The sequence below is a fragment of the Actinia tenebrosa genome, unplaced genomic scaffold, assembly GCF_029948245.1.
Source record: "Actinia tenebrosa isolate PJP-AT-01 unplaced genomic scaffold, QUT_ActTen_1.0 PGA_scaffold5__44_contigs__length_20552954, whole genome shotgun sequence".
Classification (NCBI taxonomy): Eukaryota; Metazoa; Cnidaria; class Anthozoa; order Actiniaria; family Actiniidae; genus Actinia; species Actinia tenebrosa.
The window spans coordinates 17,938,982-17,959,675 of record NW_028292582.1 but is presented as its reverse complement, the minus strand read 5'-3'; the positions used below and the strand labels follow the sequence as shown (position 1 = coordinate 17,959,675).

At 44.8% G+C, this 20,694-nt stretch overlaps 2 protein-coding genes across 2 annotated transcripts in view; both read left to right on the top strand.

Annotated features, from left to right (window-relative positions):
- The first annotated feature begins 1,199 nt into the window (after nt 1-1,199).
- On the top strand, nt 1,200-6,388 carry LOC148906773 (uncharacterized). Its single transcript, XM_089038121.1, has one exon. The coding sequence runs from the start codon at nt 1,439-1,441 to the stop codon at nt 6,386-6,388; it is 4,950 nt and encodes a 1,649-aa protein (XP_088894247.1). The 5' UTR covers nt 1,200-1,438.
- Nucleotides 6,389-7,080: 692 nt separating this feature from the next.
- The window catches only part of LOC116291008 (fibrinogen C domain-containing protein 1-like), a 46,211-nt gene continuing 32,597 nt past the window's right edge, over nt 7,081-20,694 (top strand). Inside the window, exons 1-3 of the mRNA XM_089038338.1 lie at nt 7,081-7,145; nt 7,288-7,379; nt 7,566-7,857. Of these exons, the coding sequence (XP_088894464.1) occupies nt 7,112-7,145; nt 7,288-7,379; nt 7,566-7,857 (418 nt within the window). The 5' untranslated portion in view covers nt 7,081-7,111. The remainder of the gene's footprint in view (nt 7,146-7,287; nt 7,380-7,565; nt 7,858-20,694) is intronic.

Genomic DNA, 20,694 nt, shown 5'->3' with positions numbered 1-20,694 from the left:
GTTACTGAAGTGACATCTTTTTACCAAATTTAACGTACTCCTAAGTCCAAAGATCAAATAGTATTCCATGCTGTTGCCGATGTTCGACATATTGATTTCATATTCCACACAAGAAGTCACGAAAGATCTAGAAAAGAATAGGGAAAGGTGGGGAGACGAATACAAATAAAACAAAATGGTTTTAAATAGTCTGGCCCAGCTTTCTGAACTAGGCACCCTTCTACCTAATTAAGGTGGCTCCATGGGGTTTTATCAGCGTGCTACCATGGGCAACCTCAAATCGCAAATACGCGGACGCAAACAATTCAATACTCAAAACTAGATTTTTTCTAGAGGTTTCTAGGGAAAGATGAAATTTTCGAATTGGCATGTTTTTAAAAGAAAACGTTTAGAATTTTTTTCCAGTTTGGCCCATAGTGTGTGTCAATAAACTATGGTTAGTTAACGATTAATATAAAGTGTGTAAGTCCATAAAAATATTGACTAAGCTTTCCTATCATTAATAAAATGAAGTTGTCATTTGCAGACTTCCGGTTTAAAGTCAAGGTCGCAAAGTCTGAGTTAATTGCAATAAGGGATAAATTGCTAACACACATTGCTATTTTTGTAATTAGTTTATTTATTTTTCAAGTTCTCCGGTCGTATACATATCCTCCTTCCATCAAACTCAACATTTGATGAGTTGAGTGTTGTGTGTTGCAAATAATGAATGTAGTAATATATCCTCACTGAAGCCATTATCACGTCGCAGTATGATTAAGTTATGAGGCGAGATCAGCGACGATGATGAGGCAAACAGCGACTAAGGGAAAACGAGAACACTACCGCCCCCAGGCTTAGGGGTGGGTGGGTGGGAAAAAATTCGTACTTCGAAGGTTCAACGTTATGCAATGAGTCATGTGTGTTGACTTAATTTATACTGCTTGGTGATAATTTATTCAGTGAGAATAGTAGTAGTCTTTTACGTGCAGTAATAGTTGAAAGTTATGAATATTTATAACAATAACGGACACGTCGTTTGATGAGCCTAATTTTTTTGTGTGTGTGTTTAATGATGGGAGTTTACCTCGGTGCGTTTCAAAATATAGTTTTCGCCAGCGAGCCCGTTGTGCCCGCGGACATTTGTGCCTGTCATGCGCGCGCGCCCGCGCCAGTGACGCCTGTTCATTACTGTTGTTATTGGTCGGCCATCTTGCGACTACGTTTCATTATTAAAACTTGTTCATTCGTTTACGTCGTTCGTCGTGTTTACTGGCGTGGTGGCAGCGATTAAAGGACCCACGAACAACAGTATAAATACAACGATCAATAGCAGAAGTCTCGTAACGAGCCAACCTGTACGGTGGTTGGAAAACGAACAGCAAGAAACGTACACAAGAGCTTACGAAACACATTCACACGGCCTCATCAACAATCACCCAAACCATCGACTCCAAAAATGACTTCAACAAGAGCACCAAAACAATGGACACTGACTAAAAACGAGACAATCACTTCCTTCGAAGCATGGAGACAAAACCTACAGTATACATTATCTCTCGACGTAAATTTCGCATCCTTCCTTGGTGATACCGTGACGTGGCTAAAGAAATCTCGAGGCCCTCTAAGAGGCTTTACTGATGACGGTGAAGCAGTCCCTGTCGCTAGACGTCGAACAGCACAGCAAAAGTGTACCCATCTGGAGTTGATGCTTGGCCAAATCGCTAATTATTGCCCAGTTATCTCTAGAAATTCAATTGTCAAGAACTCAACATCTATCAACTCCATCTGGCAAATGATTCGCATGCATTATGGGTTCCAGTCCACCGGAGCACACTTTATCGACTTTAATAACATTAAACTGGAACATGACGAACGCCCAGAAGACCTCTTTCAACGACTGATGTCCTTCGTCGAAGACAATCTCCTCATCGCTAATGGCAATATCACCCACCATGGCGAGAGTATAACCGCCGACGAGGAATCAACACCCAGTCTTGAAAATATGATCGTTCTCACCTGGCTTAGACTAATCCACCCGGACTTACCAAACCTCGTAAAACAACGATATGGCACGGAACTTCGCTCCAGAACCCTCGCATCGATAAAACCAGAAATCTCCCAAGCGTTGGACTCACTGCTTGACGAACTACGCACAGCCGCTGATTCCAAGATACTACGCGCTACAGCGTCAAAATTTAGATTCCCTGCCTCACGTGAACCAAACAAATTGCCAAACAGTCGCCGCCCAACGACTTCCAGACGCCCCAGGTCATGCCCACTATGCAAAGAAGCAGGCCGCGCAGATCAACAGCATTTCCTAAGTAAGTGCCCTTACTTACCTCCTGAGGACAGACTCTTCCTCGCCAAGACTCGCTCGACAACCAACTATGAAGAGGAAGTAGAAGAAGACGACGATAACCTAGATCTGTACGCACCTGATCAAGTTGACAGTGAAGCGTCAGCCCTTCCGTCCGCACGTTCCATCTCCCGAAGGGTCAGCACCAGAAGGTCACCCCTACTCAACGCCTTCTATCGACAACACCCAGTGAGGCTGACCCTCGACACCGGCGCCGAAACCAGCATGATTAAAGCGTCCGTTGCCCAGACACTTGGTCTTACCGTCGAAAAGTCTTCCCAACAAGCATTGCAAGCCGATGGTACGACACCGCTGACCGTTATTGGCGAAGTACACGTCCTGCTCTCTCGTTCCAACAAGAAACTCGCGCTCGACGCCCTCGTAGTAGAGGACATAGATGTTGACATACTCGCTGGAATACCCTTCCTCATCGCGAACGACATCTCAGTTCGCCCAGCCACTCAACAGATAACTATACAAGGCTCCGAAACCATCTTGTACCACACCGATGAAAAACACAGCACTCAGGCTCACACCATACGCCACGCCACGTCGTATGTGTTACGTTCATCGTCGCCCACCACCGTTATCTGGCCTGGAGATTACCTAGAAGTTGACGTCCCCCCCGAGCTGGGAACTGACAACACTATCGCCATTGAACCCCGTAGTGATACATCCCAACTCAAACGCCCTCCACCCAGCGAAAACCCATGGCCCCAACCACGAGTCATAGATACAGTCGGAGGTAAAGTGCGAATTACCAACACGTCCGACGAACCATACACCGTCCGACGCCACGACCACATCTGCTGGGCCCGCCCAACCGTCCCAGCGACTCCTCCCGAAGCGGCTCCACCCTCAACACTCCCCGTTACAGAAGTAAAGCCTACCCCGCCGTCCTCAGGCAGCGTAAGTCTAGATCCAGACAAGCTACTTACAAGTTCCATGCGTGACCAATTCCAGAAGGTCCTACAGAAATACGACAACGTCTTCAAACCGGACATTCCAGGGTACAACGGAGCAGCGGGCCATATAGAAGCCCGCGTAAACATGGGACCGGTACAGCCGCCCCAACGTAAAGGGCGCCTTCCTCAATACTCTCGAAACCAACTAATAGAGCTGCAAGAGAAGTTTGACGAACTGGAAAGAGACCAAGTCTTCCAAAAACCCGAAGATATCGACGTGGCAGTAGAATACCTGAACCCCTCCTTCCTCATAAAGAAACCCTCTGGCGGTCATCGCCTCGTCACTGCCTTTGCAGACGTGGGACGTTACAGCAAACCCCAACCATCACTCATGCCAGACGTTGACTCCACACTACGCACCATTGCACCATGGAAGTTCCTGATAAAGTCTGATCTCAGCCGCGCCTTCTACCAAATACCCCTTGCTAAAGAATCCAGGAAGTACTGCGGCGTAGCCACACCATTTCGTGGCGTACGCGTTTACTGCCGCTCCGCAATGGGAATGCCCGGCTCAGAAACAGCACTCGAAGAGATGATGTGTCGAGTACTTGGTGACTTCATCCAAGAAGGCTGCGTGGCAAAGATAGCAGACGACTTGTACTGCGGAGGAGCAAGCCCCGACGACCTTCTACCTATCTGGGCACGGGTCCTGGAACAGCTTGACAGGTGCAACCTTAGACTCTCACCAACTAAAACGGTCATCTGTCCAAAGTCCACCACCATATTAGGATGGGTGTGGTCCCAAGGCAAACTATCTGCAAGTCCTCATCGCGTCGCGGTTCTTGCATCTTGTTCTCCTCCAACTACCGTCAAAGGCATGCGCTCTTTTATCGGGTCCTACAAAGTCCTTAGCCGCGTCCTACCAGAGTGTTCCTCCCTAATCGACCCCCTCGAAGGCGCAATCTCGGGTCTCCAGTCACAAGACAAACTTACGTTGAACGAAAGTCTTCTCCACAAGTTTAAAGCTGCTCAGCAGGCCCTCACGTCAACCAAAGCCATCGCTCTACCACGTCCATCCGACTCCTTATGGATCGTAACAGACGGCTCCGTAACCAAACGTGGCCTCGGAGCAACACTATATGTGTCCCGTGAGAACAACCTCTATCTTGCCGGATTTTTCAGCGCAAAACTCCGCAAACACCAAGTCAACTGGCTGCCCTGTGAAATTGAAGCACTGAGTATCGCCGCGGCCGTCAAGCACTTCAGCCCGTTTATAATACAGTCTGAACACCGTACTTGCGTACTCACTGACAGCAAACCATGCGTCCAAGCCATCAATAAACTCTGTCGCGGCGAATTTTCCGCAAGCCCTCGGGTAACATCATTCCTAACTACCGTTAGCCGATATCAAGTCACGTTGCAGCATTTGGCCGGTACGGCTAACCTCCCTTCAGACTTTACGAGCCGCAACGCTCCAGAGTGCCAAGAACCAACATGCCAGGTGTGCAGTTTCATCAAAGAAACAGAAGACTCTGTCGTCCGTGACGTGTCCGTTCAAGACATCATCGACAACACCAAGTCACTTCCATTCACCACGAGATCAGCCTGGCGAGAAATCCAAAACGGATGTCCCGACCTCCGCAGAGTCCATGCCCATCTGAAACAAGGAACTAGACCCTCGAAGAAACCGACTAACATAAAAGACATCAAACGCTATCTAAACGTAACGTCCATCTCCAAAGACGGCGTTCTAGTAGTCAAACGCAACCAACCTTTCACCCCCTCATCTGAGGCAATAGTAGTACCACGGTCCGTACTTGATGGTCTTCTCACAGCTCTCCACGTTCGTCTAAACCATCCATCTCGCAACCAGCTTCAGATGGTTGTACTACGCCACTTCTTTGCGTTAGACATGAACAGTGCCCTAACCAGGGTATCCTCGTCATGCCACCCATGTGCCTCCTTACGGAAGTTTCCAAGTTCTCTCGTAAGCCAATCATCTGAAGAACCACCCGACGTCGTCGGCATATCCTTCGCTGCTGACGTTATCAAACGACAACGACAAGCAATCTTACTACTCAGAGAGTGTTCGACATCCTACACCAACACTTGTGTAATACAAGACGAAAAGTACGACACCCTGCGCGACGCCCTTACACGCCTCATTGTGGAACTACACCCTTTGGACGGTCCAAGAGCAGTCATTCGAGTAGACCCTGCACCAAGCTTCTTATCTCTTAGCAACAACGACGGTCTAAAACACTTGAACATTTGGCTCGATGTTGGTCGCATAAAGAATAAGAATAAGAACCCAGTCGCCGAAAAGGCTATTCAAGAGCTAGAAGAAGAGCTTCTGCGACAGGAGCCCGGAGGTGGACCCATTACTTCTACTGGCCTCGCACTAGCAACAGCTCGTCTCAACTCTCGCCTACGCCATCAAGGTCTCTCCGCTCGTGAACTATGGACACAGCGCAGTCAATACACCTGTGACCAACTCCCACTATCTGACTACCAGAATATAGTAGCGCAGCACCAGAAGAGGTCCACTAACCATCCCCACAGCGAAAAGTCCAAAGACAAACACGGAGTTGCCGCACCTCAGCCACAGATTCGAGTGGGAGACATAGTTTATTTGATCGCTGACCGCGACAAACTACGTGCTCGTGACCGCTACATCGTTACAGAAGTGAGCGACCCTTGGTGTTACATTAAGAAGTTCACCGGATCCCAACTTCGCGCCACATCATACAAGGTCAAGCTATGTGAGTGCTATGCCGTTCCCGCTCCCCTCGCCTCCTCCCACACTAGTACTCAAGTAATCCACAACGATGCCGACGAAGACTTCGCCACCGTAGACCCAACGTTAGCGTCAGAAGAACCAAGTCCACCAACACCCCCGTCGGAACTTATCCGCCCATACGAAGTTGACTTACCAAGCTGGTGTAAACCAAACAATCAAGACAACGCATCAGAAGAAGACACCAACACAACCCCAGAAACAACTGAGCAAGACCCACCACCCTCGCAAGTCACTCTCACCGTCCCACTGCCCATCAACAACGAACTCAGCAGCGAAGAATCTCCCTCGAGACCACAACGAACACGCAAACCCCCAGCCTACCTCAAGGACTACTTCCTATATTGAGACATTATGCGACCTGTAGATGTATGAACCATAATAACTTTGTTATCCAGTTAATTAACAGAAAATAAGGAAGAAGAAGATACTGCGCCAGCGAGCCCGTTGTGCCCGCGGACATTTGTGCCTGTCATGCGCGCGCGCCCGCGCCAGTGACGCCTGTTCATTACTGTTGTTATTGGTCGGCCATCTTGCGACTACGTTTCATTATTAAAACTTGTTCATTCGTTTACGTCGTTCGTCGTGTTTACTGGCGTTTGGTCAAAAAAACAGCGATCCAACTTTTTGACTTCCCAAATGAGGCGCTTAAATTTTATCATATTATGTAGGAAGGAGGTAGAAAGGTATCTAACTGATTTGAACCAACTACATTTTAACCACCTAATTAGAAAGAATTAAGATTGGCTAACAGAAAAATTCATTCAAAAACATGTCCAAAATTCGTGTTTGAGTTTGAGCTATCTGTATTACACTGTATGATTCAGTAAGTTTTGCCCACAACCTGTTGTCCTGTTGACTGAACGCGAGTGTCGAAGAGAAAAAGCTCTCAAAATGAAAGTGTTGAGATTTGTGCCGATTTTCATCAGCTTGTTTATTGTCAGTGAAGGAAAACAAGTAACCAAAACCAAAACGAATGACGATGTATATCATATTTTTTTTGGAGGTGCGGCTTCTTCCAAGCAGTTTTCTGGTGCCCTGAAAGCCATCGAAGAGAAATTAAATGTCATCATGGAAAAACTGGGAGCATCGTTAAACAAAACTGGTTCTAGTATGAAAGGAGGTATTGTTAACAATCGTTAAAGCAATCATATGACATTCCTATTCCTGTTATTGACGTTTTTCGTAGAATCAAATTGCTATACAAACACAACACTAGAAATTAGCACAATTCGTTTTGTTTTCAGTGCCCAAAAACTGTGCTGAAGTTCTTAGAAGAGGTGGCAAAAAAAGTGGTGTTTACACAGTCGATCCCGGTGACGGCAAAGGGCCATTCAAGGTAAACTTAACTTTACAAATTTGGATACTCTTTCTAATGACTAGTTAAAAAAAAACAAGTGTGGTGTAAAGTGGAAAACATACAGTCAGGTATCTCGTTATAAAAAAAAACGTAAAATAATACTGAGTTTGGCTTTCTACATAAATTTAAAAAATAGTTTTTTCAGTGTGACATTTCGATTCATAGGTTTACTGTGACCAGAACACGAGTGGAGGTGGATGGACAGTCTTCCAAAAGAGACAAGACGGTTCAGTTGACTTCTATCGAGGTTGGGCTGACTACAAGAACGGTTTTGGTGACCTGAAAGGCGAGTTCTGGTTGGGACTGGATAAAATCAACCGGTTGACCCATCAGACTCGCAATCGTCTTCGTGTTGACCTACAAGACATCAAGGGGAAGAGTGCGTATGCTGAGTACGACTACTTTGCTGTGAGCAGTGAAAGAAGCAAGTATCAGTTGAGTCTTGGGTCTTATTCAGGTTAGGAAATAACTAGGTCCTCACTTTTAAAAAAAGAGAAAATACTTTAAATTTTGCTTTTAATCAGCAGACCTTCATCGACCGCAAAGACGGGGTTGCTAATTGCTATAGCCCATCCCCCACTTTTTGCCTTTTCCCATACTAGTCTTTTTTATTTTTCCATTTTATTCTCTCACGTTTTCCCTTTTCTCATAGTAGTCTCATATTTTCCAATCTTATTCCTCACTTTTTCCTATACTAGTCTCTTACATTTTCCAATCTTATCACTCACTTTTTCCCATACTAGTCTCTTACATTTTCCAATCTTATCACTCACTTTTTCCCATACTAGTCTCTTACATTTTCCAATCTTATCACTCACTTTTTCCCTTTTTTCCCATACTAGTGTTATGTAACAGAATTTTAGGAATGATTTGTTTACATGAATATGCTTTTTGTATATGATTCTGCAAGTCTAGCATGTTTACCTTAGTAACCGAGGTTGTTTTGACTTATAGATCTACTTGTAGTTTCCTGTTCTACATACCTCTTTAAATTAACCTAAACATTCAAACCACCAAGGTAGAAGTTGTCTAGATAGGTGATTTAAAAAGAATTTCAGATTGGATTACCTGGTTATATAAGGACGAGTAATTTATCTATTTTTGTGCATTCAATCTTGTACTTAGTTATGAACAAGGCTAAGGTTGTAGTTCGGGTTGTACTGGGAGGTACAGACCTAAGTAAGGACAGTGGTCGAGTAACGATTCCTGACTGACAGCCACACCGACTAAGGAAAGTCCTTCTGGTCAACCTGACTCTGCTCTAGTTTGTGTAGTTAGATCTGACACTTAACTTGTATAAACGTCTAAGACGAGGCTTAATAAGACGAGTGGCTCGACAGACCAGAGATCCCTTGCTCTCCGTAGTCTTACACTAATCTCTTATATCTTTTGCATTCTTATCCCACCCCCTCCTTTTGAGGATGGTCCACGATCCTTGAACTTTATTGCCAATTCCGTTCGTTTGCACGTGACGTGATTACTTGATCCAGTTTCTGACGGGGGGGGTTCCGCTGGTGCCTATAAACCTTGACCCTATTCAAGGGGTTGCATATATCCCAACTCCAAGTAAAAACACTCTTTGGTGTAAACTGAGCGAAGAGTTTTTCGGATTACCTAGGGACATATATTTGTGCACCGTTTATCTTAGTCCTTGCAATTACGAAAGAAAACAGGTTGAAGATTATGTTACTGATTTAGAAAATGAAGTGTTAAACTTCTCAACAAAATGTTCGATAATCATACAAGGGGATTTCAATGCAAGAACTGGCCTCTTACAGGATTATGACTTATTTGATAGTGATAAATACTTAGATCTTCATGAAGATTATGTACTTGACGAACCTATAATAACAAAACTGACTCTCGCGGTAGAGCTCTTATAGATTTTTGTATAGAAAATAGTCTAAGGATTCTAAATGGTCGCACCCTTGGGGACCTTGCTGGAGTGAAAACGTGCCATCAATACAATGGCAGTAGTCTAGTTGATTATGTTATCTCAGATAATTTATTATTACCCTCCGTGAGATTCTTGAAAGTAAATAGCTTGCATCCTGATTTATCCGACCATTGTCATATCTCTTTCAATATCAGGGTCAATTATACTATCAAAAAAACGCAATCAATCTATAAACAAATGTAAAACTTTTAAACACAAGACTCTTAAGTTAAATGACATAGTTAAAAAAAGTTTATTAGAAGTATTGAACTGTGAGACATTTAAGAATGAACTTGCAGCTTTTGACACTGAAGTAAGAAATACGGATAACAAGCCTCTTATTGAAGAAATTGAAAAGGTGACTAGCTCCTTTACTAAAATTCTGATTAATGTCTGTGAGAAAGCCGGAGCTTCTCTCAAGCATAGCCAAACCCATTCATCTAGCAGAATTAGCCATGACCCAAATTGGTTTGACACCGTCTGTAAATCTGAAAAAGATAATATCAGAACCCTCGGGAAAAAAATATGTAAAAATCCTACAAATGCTCATTTATTGAGAAAACATTTGTACCGGAAGAAAAAGAATTTTAAATCCCTGTGTAGACACAAAAAGAAAAAGTATTTTGAATCTTGTATAAACAACTTAAATTTGAATGACTCCAAGAGATTATGGAAAGACTTAAAGAATATTTTTTCATATCCAGAAAAAACAGGCGGTACAATCTTGCCCTATTGAAGTTGACGAAATATTCTCTTGTTTTAAAAAGTTAAACTCGGAGAACATGAATGATATTTCAAACACATCACAAAGTGACCGTACGGATGATGAATTAGGAAGTCTCGATTATGAAATTGTTCAAAAAGCAGTCGATAATCTAAAGCTTAATAAATCGCCTGGAATTGATAACGTACCAAATGAGATCTTGAAAACTGGAAAATCCGTACTCTCTAACGTGTTAACAAAGTAGTATAGGGGTTGGGGGTATCAGCGCACCTCCAACCCCAGGATCACCTGTGTAAAGTAGTGATTCACGTATTTACCGAGCGATACTGACTGTTTTTTGGTAATGGAAGGAGTCCAAAATATCATCTAAGTATATATGTATTGTGAAGAATGTGGTAGAACATTTAAGAGGGAGGCAGATCTCAAGAAGCATTTAAAGATGAAAAAGACAAAGTGTAAGGACAGTTATGATTGCCTCTGTGGTAAGTCTTTTCCTATTAAGGTCAAGCTCTATTGGCATTGTTATGACTGTGAGAACGATTACGATGACATAAAGAGGACCTAGTATTAGGTAAAAGATATTTCCTATTATATATGGAATCCCAAAGCAACTTTAAGACAGTGTCGATACCCGGAAACGGTGATATTGACGTCAGGCAGTTTTGGATGAAGTCGGAAAACAAGATGAAAAGAACGCTATTGGAAGGGCTGAAGGAGGTGGGTGCACTGAAAGCAAGCATAATGGTTCAGGTAAGATTAGTAAAGGATGATGTCATTACGACAGCAATGCTGCGATCAAAGTCGCTGATTATATTAGAATCAACCGACCTAAGACAGTCACTTAGCAGTGCATTGGAAGCAATTACCGAGTCTCTTTCCAACTATACGCGGGAAGGATCAGGCTGGGCAATAGAGGAAGTAGAAGGATTAGACATTAGTATGGCAAGGTACATGCCTATACGAGGAGGTAGTTAAGTGCCACTACCTATTTGGATAGAGAGAAAGAAAGCCATAGTCAATGTAAAAAACAACGATAATCTATGCTTTATGTGGGCAATACGATCCGCACTGTACCCAGCAGATAAGGATCCCTGCAGACCAAGCAAGTACCCAACGGATAATTTAGAATGGGATGGTGTGGAGTTTCCCATGCAGCTGATGGATATACCGATATTTGAGCAGGAAAACGACTTAGCTATTAACGTTTACGGTATCAGAGATCAGACAATAGTGCCGCTGGTAATATCGAAAAACAGAGGAGAAAGGATACACCTCTTTTACTACGGCGGGCATTACTCCTGGGTTAAGCATATCAGCAGACTGTTTTACAGACATACGAAGCACAGAGGTAAGAAGTACTTCTGTGATTGCTGTTTATTATCATTTACCAGTGTTAAGGCCCTAAAAGCACACGATGAGATATGTCGCGGAGTAGAGGAGGTGGCACAGAGAATACAGATGCCTGTAGATAAGACCCTTTCCTAGTCATACCACCAGAAGCAGATGTGGGTGCCTTATGTCATATACACGGACTTTGAAGCACCGATAACGAAAGAAGAAAGAAACAGTGGTGCTACAGATAAACTAGGATTACATGAGGTCTGCTCCTTTGGTTACATAGTAGTTAGATCTGATGGGAATGCAGATTTTTCCTGTGATCTACCGTGGTCTCAATGCAGCTTGGAGGTTTCTTGATGCATTACGTGAAGAGGAGAAAGTCATAAGAGAAAAGCTGAAGAATCCAAAGAAGATGGTATTTACCAAAGAGAACCAGGAGGCTTTTGCCAAGGCAAAGAAATGCCACATCTGCCAACAGACGCTTCTCCAGTTTGGAAGGTAAGCCAAGAATGCGTGGGATGGGGAAGGAAAGTATCTAGGAGAGGCTCATTTTAAGTGTGGCAGGTACGCAAAAAAGGGAGAAAAGCCAGACAAGCCTTCTACCCACTGCATTCACTGCCACAAAGCCCTTGTTGAGGATTTCTACATGGATAAGGTTAGAGATCACTGCCACGTCACGGGTAAATACAGAGGAGCAGCTAATTGGAAATGCAATATAAACTTTAAAGTAGATACAGAAATGGAGATTCCAGTCTTCTTTCATAACCTTAGGGGTTATGACAGCCATCTCCTACTACAGGGAACTGATGGGTCTGAAGTAAAGTGTATCCCCAACAATAAAGAGAGGTACATGTCTGTGACTGTAGGTAAGTTGAAGTTCTTAGATTCGCAGCAGTTCATGGCAGACTCCTTAGCCAACTTAGTCAGATACAACACCGACTTTCCCATTTCCAGTCAATACGACGCAGAAAGGAAGGGGGTTTCTCCATATGAATACATGAGCGGCTGGGAAAAGTTCGAAGATCCCCTACCCCCAAAGAGGCATTCTACAGCACCCTAACCGAATCCAGCATAGGAGATGATGAATACCAACACGCCCTAGATGTGTGGAAAAAGCACTTCTGCAAGAACATGGGTGATTATCACGACATCTACCTAAGATCAGATGTCGTACTCTTAGCAGACGTTTTCCAGAGCTTCAGAAAGATGGCGATGGAGTATTACGGATTAGATCCAGCAAACTTCTACACAGCCCCAGGGCTCAGTTGGAGTGCTCTTTTAAAGAAGACGAACGCGCAATTAGACTTACTTACGGAATATGATATGTTCAGATTTATGGAAGATGGCATTCGCGGTGGGGTTTGCGGTCCAAGCAGGCGTTATGCCAAAGCAAACAACCCTACTGTAACATACGACCCCAATAAGCCTACGTCATACATACTTTACCTTGATGCTAATAACTTTTATGGTTGGGCAATGTCACAATACTTACCAGTTCGTGATTTTGAGTGGGATAAAGTAAGACCGCAAGACTTTTACATGACAGTAGGGAAGGAGGATGATAAAGGTTACATTTTGGAAGTAGACCTCGAATATCCCCCACATTTACATGATTCGCATAATGAGTTTCCCTTAGCACCAGAAGGTATCGAGATACCTTTTGAGCATCTAAGTCCACTACAGAAAGAAATGTGCCCCAGGTATAAGCCATACAGGAAGCTCACCATGAAATTGATGGATAAGAAGAAGTATGTAGTACAATACAGGAATCTTCAGTTTTACGTAAGACATGGTATGAAGATAACGAAGATCCACAGAGTCCTGAAGTTTACGCAGGAACCCTGGATGCGTAGTTACATCGACTTCAATACCCAAAAGAGAACGCAAGCTAAAAACGACTTTGAAAAGAACCTATTTAAGTTGATGAACAACAGCGTGTTTGGGAAGACCATGGAAAACATCCGCAAAAGGGTAAGCATAAAGATAGCCAGCACAAAAGAAGAAGCCGAGGCCTATGTATCACAGCCGGGCTTCGTCAGGTACGTAGAGATGCTGAACTTCTATGTAATTCACATGAGAAAGGCAAACCTATTTCTCAATAAACCTGTATACACGGGGTTTACCGTATTAGTAGAGTGTATAGAATCCCATCGTTTCGACAACCATTTTCGACAACCTTTTTTGTGCCCCCACAACAACCCCGCAGGGCTGTGCTACAAGGCGTCGAATCTCTTTTTGCATCTTTGCAACCTCCTCCTGCCCGCGGTAGAAGCCCTCCACCACCTCCAAGAGCAGCCCTATGGTCCTATCCTTGCCAAGCATGTATGCCACCATACCTACAGCAATGTACAGATACATCCTATATCTATATCCGAACAAAGGAATTCCCTATCTATGGTCGCCTCCAAACCATCTTCCTAGATATATATATATATATGGCAACACCAAAAGATATGTCCGAGGAAGAGATAGCCGAGATGTTGGAAGACCGCAAGAATGGCATGGGCCTGCAGAAGGCGGCTAAGAAATACCGCATAGGTATTCCTAAGATACGCAGGCTGGAAAAGGAAAATGGTTTGGAGGTAGCCATTCCAGAGAAGCCACCACAGCTGTCTATTGCAGATATCCAAAAGCATTTCCAGGAGATACAGGAGTCGTTCGCAATAGTGTTGGACGATCTCCGCAAGACCAAAGAAGAGCTGCGTAGTGCGAAAATGGAATTGTTTGATGAAAGTGCTAGAGCAGCAGTTAGGGGGGGGCGCGAATTGCCGGCATTGTCAAGATCGCAAGTCGAGAAACGCCAGCCTTCCCCGGGGTTTTGGAGGTCGGTAACCCGCCCTACAGGGGGTCTTGCGCGATCCGCATGCAGCGCGAAATGTGCCTAACTGCTGCTCTGTTGGGGTCGCAAACAGAGGGAAAGATATCTTATAAATATACGATGCACGAATGTAAGAAGTTCGTTAACGACTTTTGCATAATTTGTCTAAGACCTAAAGTTATCGTACCTAAGCCAGAACCCTTTTGGTGTTGTGGTAAAAAAATGCAAATAGAAGATGACACGTCAGCACAGTGTTACGAGTGTGGTAAGAATATTCGTAATGCCGTACCAAATGCTACCAAAGAGCAATATTACGCCAATGGAGGTCGTAAGAAAACGCCATACAAAAGAATAAAATACTTCCGAGACTGGATGAGTCATATCCAAGGCTTACATCCGATATATTTAGACACGCAGAAAATCATAGACCACTTAGAAGAGCCAACCCCGCAAAGTCTACGGAAAACGCTGAAAAAATTAAAGCTAGGGAAATATTACAAAGCTATTCCCTATCTTTTGTCTGAAATTACCGGTAGGCGTATTCCTCACGTCCCAGATATGCAAAGGGCCGAGTGGTTATTCTGTCGGCTGGATAAGGATATTCCTTATTACCCCGACGTAATTTACGAAATATTTTACAAAATAGACCCTAACCACCCGCTGTTAGAATGGATTCCGAGAAGATGAAATGTGCAGTCGAAATCCACCTACGTTCTTTTCAAAGCAGATGTCTACTGAGCGAGTTTTCTTTGGAGCTCCTCTTTTGCCTTCTGGTAGATCTGTTTGCGAGATTCCTCGGAAAGATCTTTCACTATGGTTTTTTTATTGCCCGACTTTAATTCGCCGTATTTCTTTTCCTCCGCGAGGATCAAAGAAAACTCCGTGTCGTCTATGCGGCGGTCCCGCAGAGCTTGGGAGACTAAGTCGGCGATGGTGTTAGCCTTTGCTCTTGCTAGGGCTATGTGTGTGTCGTGCTTGGATATCTTACCGGACAGTTGCTTCATAATGCCTGTCGTAACAGCGGAAACGATGCCGCAGACGGCTCCAACGCTGGCCAAAGGAACGCCAACGACTATTCCAGGTCCGGTAAGCGAAGTAGCAACGCCGGTGCCTGTAAGAGCCACGGACATAGACCCCGAAGTTATCGCGATTTTATGTAATATGCTTCGGGCTCTAGCATACTTTTTCCTGACCTCCTCATAGTGCTTTGTCTGCCCCTCTAAGTAAGCCAGGATTAGATTTGCCTTATTCAAACGGAAGTTCTCGGCGTTTAATTCGTTAGGTTCCTCCCTAGGTAAATCAGGATAAAGTGGAGGCGCTGATGGTATAACATCCATTATATACTAATGTACGACGCTTTTGGGAATGATGTACAGGAGCAGCCACGTCATGACAACAGGGATTACTGGAACTGGAGGGCCTTTAGGAAGATGTTTCCGCACGCGGATGCTAGTAAGTTCGAAAGGAGATCCGATGGGATTTACTATAACGGCTCTAGGATGTACAGCAATGAGGATTTGAAACCTACGCTGGTTAATCAGATAGACAATCAACTGAAGAATTCTGGTTATGTTGAACATAAGCCCAAGCCAACATATGTTGAACACAAGCCCGTGCAAGGTTGGTCAAAGGAATTATTGCTGGGTACCAGTACTTATCCGATGCCCGCGGTTCCATTTGACAAGCACCCAAGCTTGCACTTGACGTTGAACATGCGGATTTCTAACGACCATTCCTTCGTATTAAAGGTGCGGGATATCTTCAAAGAAGTACCCATTAACCACACCACCGCCAAGGAATCCCACGAATGGCTAAGTGGACCCAACATGCGGTATTGGCCACAGCAACTGAACTTTGCAGTTTGGTGCGCCACCAGCGGTTGTGGAGTCACCGCGAACTTAATGAAGAATTCGGTATTCATGTTTCACTTCCACTTCACGGTTAGAAGAATACTACGTGAAATGGGTGTTATTGCGCTGCCGGGAGATGCTGCGTTTTATCCTAGAGATAACAAATACGACGTTCCAGCCTATGACAGGCTTTGTAAGGAGTTTGGAGTTGTGGGAAAAGACTTTAGATGCACTACCGGTGCTAACAATGGTTTGGGACATATTTGGGCTTATTGGGGGATTGGTGGACACAGGCTAAGCGATAAGGAAGTTCATGCATTGCGGCTACGGTGGGACACTGGGTATCACAAAGAAACTCACGACTGCAGCACCTTCTTTGAACCAAACGCTAAGACCACTAAGGAAGTTAGAGACGGACCTCTGTTCAAAGACGAGGGTGGTAAGTATGGTGGAGCTAATCCACTGATTATTAAGATTACCAACGACGAGCAAACGAAGCAATATCTTAATTTTATACCCCCAGAAGGTAAAGGACTAACCAAAGCCGGCCTTGCCCGTTTGAACCGCAGCATAGAAGCTTACGTGTATTCCATCCTTGGAGCCCAAGTAAACACCCGATCAAGCATAGTGGGGAATACCGGCGCCGCAGAAGAGACGCGAGCCGAAGCCTTGATCTTATTCGAAAGTTCAATCTTGGAGGGTGATATTAGCAAGGGCGTACAGCGTTACCAACTAGCTATACAAAATTCTAAGGCCCGACTGGACTATGCCGTAGCCCCGGGTTGTTGGTTAATGCCCAGTAATTTATCTATAAATACTGGTTCTGTAGTAGGACACAACAACAAACTTCAACGAGCTACTAAGGATATGAAGTTTGGGGTGAATGACGTGAACTCTGACACTCTTAGAAGGCATTTTGTTGAACAGCCTAAAAAAGTGCACCATACGCAACCACCTAAGGAAGCGCACCATACGCAAGCGCCTAAGAAAGAACCACACCGAGCGCCTAAAAAAGAGGAGGAATATGACCACACCTTACTAAAAGCCGGCTTAACAGTCGCAAGCATTGGTCTGAGCTATTATATATGGCGATGAACAACCCCTACGTAGCTGGAGTAGATTGTGTCTATACGACTTACACAGGCGAGAAAAAATACACCCAGAGCTCTTGGGTTGATGTCACTGGCATGTCCGTGGATTTGAACTACTCAGGGAAGAAGTTAATCCTTTGTAGTATTTGCATTGGCACGACCGGCCATGCCAACGTGGGCTTTAGGTTCCTGGATGAGAATGGCATACTGCAGCCTATGCGCGCGAAGACGAACAACAGGGAGCCTGCGCATTTCTCCGTAGAGCCGCCACCGAATAGCCCTGAGAATCTTACGACTTGGACTTTTCATATGGTCACTAACTGTCACGGGAAGGTAAAGCTGCAAATACGCGTAGACGACTCAGGGAGCGTTTGCGTGAATAGCATAGAAAATCAAAGAGATACGGCTTATAACCATTTAACCATTAGCACTTTGACAGTGCTTAGTCTTTAAATATATGAATCCACATCAGAGGGAAACCCACCATGTTTATTACTTAACAGATAAGACTCTTGAGCATCGCGGCTGGCGTGATATTGGAATGTGGGTTGAAGTTGGAGGTCTTGCACTGATCATTTGTAGTATTAACTTTTCCCCAGCGTATCAATCTAATATAGGACTTAGATTAATAGATGAGAATAATGAGCCTTTGACACCCTTTAGGATATCGGCTAATAATCGAGAGCCTTCTCATTTCTCGGCGCAACCATATCGATATAGTTCCGAGGCGTTTTACGTGTTGACGTTTCAAATGGTGGTTAATTGTGAGTACGCTAAGCTACAACTTTTCCCAGATAGTAGGCTTGGCACCCGCACGGTTTTCATAAATAAATTACCTAACAACCCCAATGAAACTTGGAATCATAAAACCATTTCTACCACAACAGCCATACCACTAGTTCCGCATTATCAAGGCGGTGCGAATACTATCTTTACTTATCCCCAGTCGAGAACACCTCGGACACCCGACGACGATAAGCCCGACATAACATACAAGGACAAGATTAACCCTGCATCTTCTTCAGGAGTACCACCCCAATAGCTACTACGAGGATCCAGACGTTATTCCCAACAAACTTCAACAATTCTCCGCCGGTTCTTAATACCAGGCTTAAAACGCTACCAAGCAGCCCGGGAACGCTGGCTGCGAACGTTTTTCCCAGGGCGACTAAGCCCGCACCTAATTTTTTCCCCATATCTTTTATTCCTTTTCCCACTTTGTTTCCCATTTTTTCCATTTCTTTTTTCTCTTCTTTTCCCATTTTTTCCATTTCGTTTTTCGTTTCTTTGCCCATTTTTTTCCCCATTTCTACCATGTCTTTTCCGAGCGCTTTTGCGCCCGAAGCCACGCCGTTAATTGCATTCATAATTCCAGCAATAGCACCTGCTAGCGCTCCGGCAAACGCCAATGGAATGCCGTACCTACGAAGGACCCTAAGTATTTTTTGTCGGGTGGTAAGCCCCAGCTCTTCTTTCAAGCCTTCCTTTTGCGCCTGCAACTCCGCAATCCTTTCCTCTAGGGACCCTACTCGCGCCCGAGCTGCTTCTCTTTCCCCGTCGGCGCGAGTTTGATCGTCGATTATTTCCCGTTGCGTTTGTATTTGCCTTTCCAGGTCCTCTATGGCTTGATCTCTTTGTCTTAATTGCTCCTCCGTAACGATGATTTCCGTGTTTAACCGCCGCTCTTGCATTACCGAGGCTTCCAGCTCCGCACCCACGCGTCTAAGTTCGGCGTTCCTATCTCCAATGTCCCTAACTGCGCGGTCGAAGTTCCTCCTGGCATCGTCCCTTTCACTCAGCAACATACTAATGCGGTGCTTGCCGTCCTCACTTTCGCGTTCGTGGGCATCATTCATCATTTGCATTTGCTTCATGTATTCCTCCTCCCTTTCGTCCATTACCTGTTTTAAATATTCGATGTGCTCGGCCGCTGCTCCTAGTTCGGCGGTTTTTTCATCTAATTGCTCCGTAAGTTCGTCAAGTTGTTCCCTATGTTTGTTTATGATTTCTTGCTGCGCATTTTCTTCCATGTCGAGTGCTTCTAAAGACTGCTGCAGCTGCAGTGCAGTGCTGCTGCCCGACGGCGTACTCGTTAGCTTTTCCTCTACGTTTTCCTTGGTAGCTCGTATCTTTGCGAGTTTTCCTTGATCCCTGTCCAAAATTCCTACGATGGCATGCATTTGACTGGTAGCCTTGGGGGTCTTAATGCCTTTGAGGAATTCCTCCTGTAGCCTCATAGTTTCCTTACTAGTTAAGCTGGACAACACGGATAAGTTGGGTCTACCTAGCGCCGTCGTTATTTCCCTTGGTAAGGCATTGTTAAGTGCGTTAGACTTTTTGCTTTGATAAAAGTCATACCATTTTTCCCTACCTACGTAACGAATTTGAATTTGACCCCTGCCCCCGCGTTGGAATTCTAAAAGAGTTGAACTGGCTTTAGGATATCTCTTACGTACGTCGGTAAGTAGCTTTTCGGGTACCGTTTCGCCAATAGCTGCCATTAAAGTTGGAGGAATTCGGGGGTCAGCAAAGAATCTTCCTTTTCCATCGCGGATGACGTAGACCTTAGCGCCGCTTCTAGCAAGCCTACCCATAATCAGTTCCCTGCCGTATTCATCTTCTTCGAACATTAGCTGCGCCTTTTCAGGCATCCACTCAGGTAGTAGCTCCTGAAGCCTTTCAAAGTCATCCGGGGTTTCTCCCATGGATTCGTCCATTTCTCGTTGGACTTTTTGCAACCATGCGTCACTGGGGGCTTCAGGAACTAATCCTAAGTCGCCCATTTGCATGTAAGATGGAAGAGATTTACCGGGGTTTTTTCCTTTGAACCTCTTTATGAGGCTACGTAAGGCACCGGGGGCATCTAGGCCGTACTTGCGACGCAGCTTTTCATAAAAGCCCGGCTTATCCGCTTCCGGCAGCAGGGTTTCATATTCTTCGTCGTTAATGTCGACTTTACCTTCTTCGGCAAGGGGATCAAAGTCTATTCCTTCTGCTTCCATTATATATGATAAGCTCAAAGTTAAATCCCAACGTATTACCTAAGCAGGTTGGCGGGCTGAAAGCGGAACGCACCTTTCACCGGGTCACATTCACCCCTTCTAGCGCTAAGCCAGGGGAGACCCTGTACGTAGGCGTGCCCCGCCTAACGGATAACCTAGTCTTAGTTCCTGGCACCCTGGCTTTAAGGTTTGACCTAGCAATACAACCAAGCACCAAGGACAAGCGCTATACCGTCAATAACGTGGGTAGGAACCTCGTCTCTAAGATGAGAATCAAGTTTGCCGGGGAATCCCTCTTAGACTTAAATAGGTACGATCTGTACACCACGTACAAAGATTTATGGTTGACGGCCTTTGACCGTGCACAAAAGATAGAGCAGGGAATCGGAAGCGTTATCCTTCGTAAGCTTCGCAGCGATACTAACCCCGCGCCTACGGACTCCGGCGATGCGACCGCAGTAGCAGACGCAACAAGGGTAGTAACTGCGTACGGTACCAAATACGTTATCCCTTTGGACTTTGAAGTAATTACGAA

Coding starts and splice junctions, on each gene's coding strand:
- LOC148906773 (XM_089038121.1), top strand. CDS start 1,439: ATGACTTCAACAAGAGCACCAAAACAATGGACACTGACTAAAAACGAG.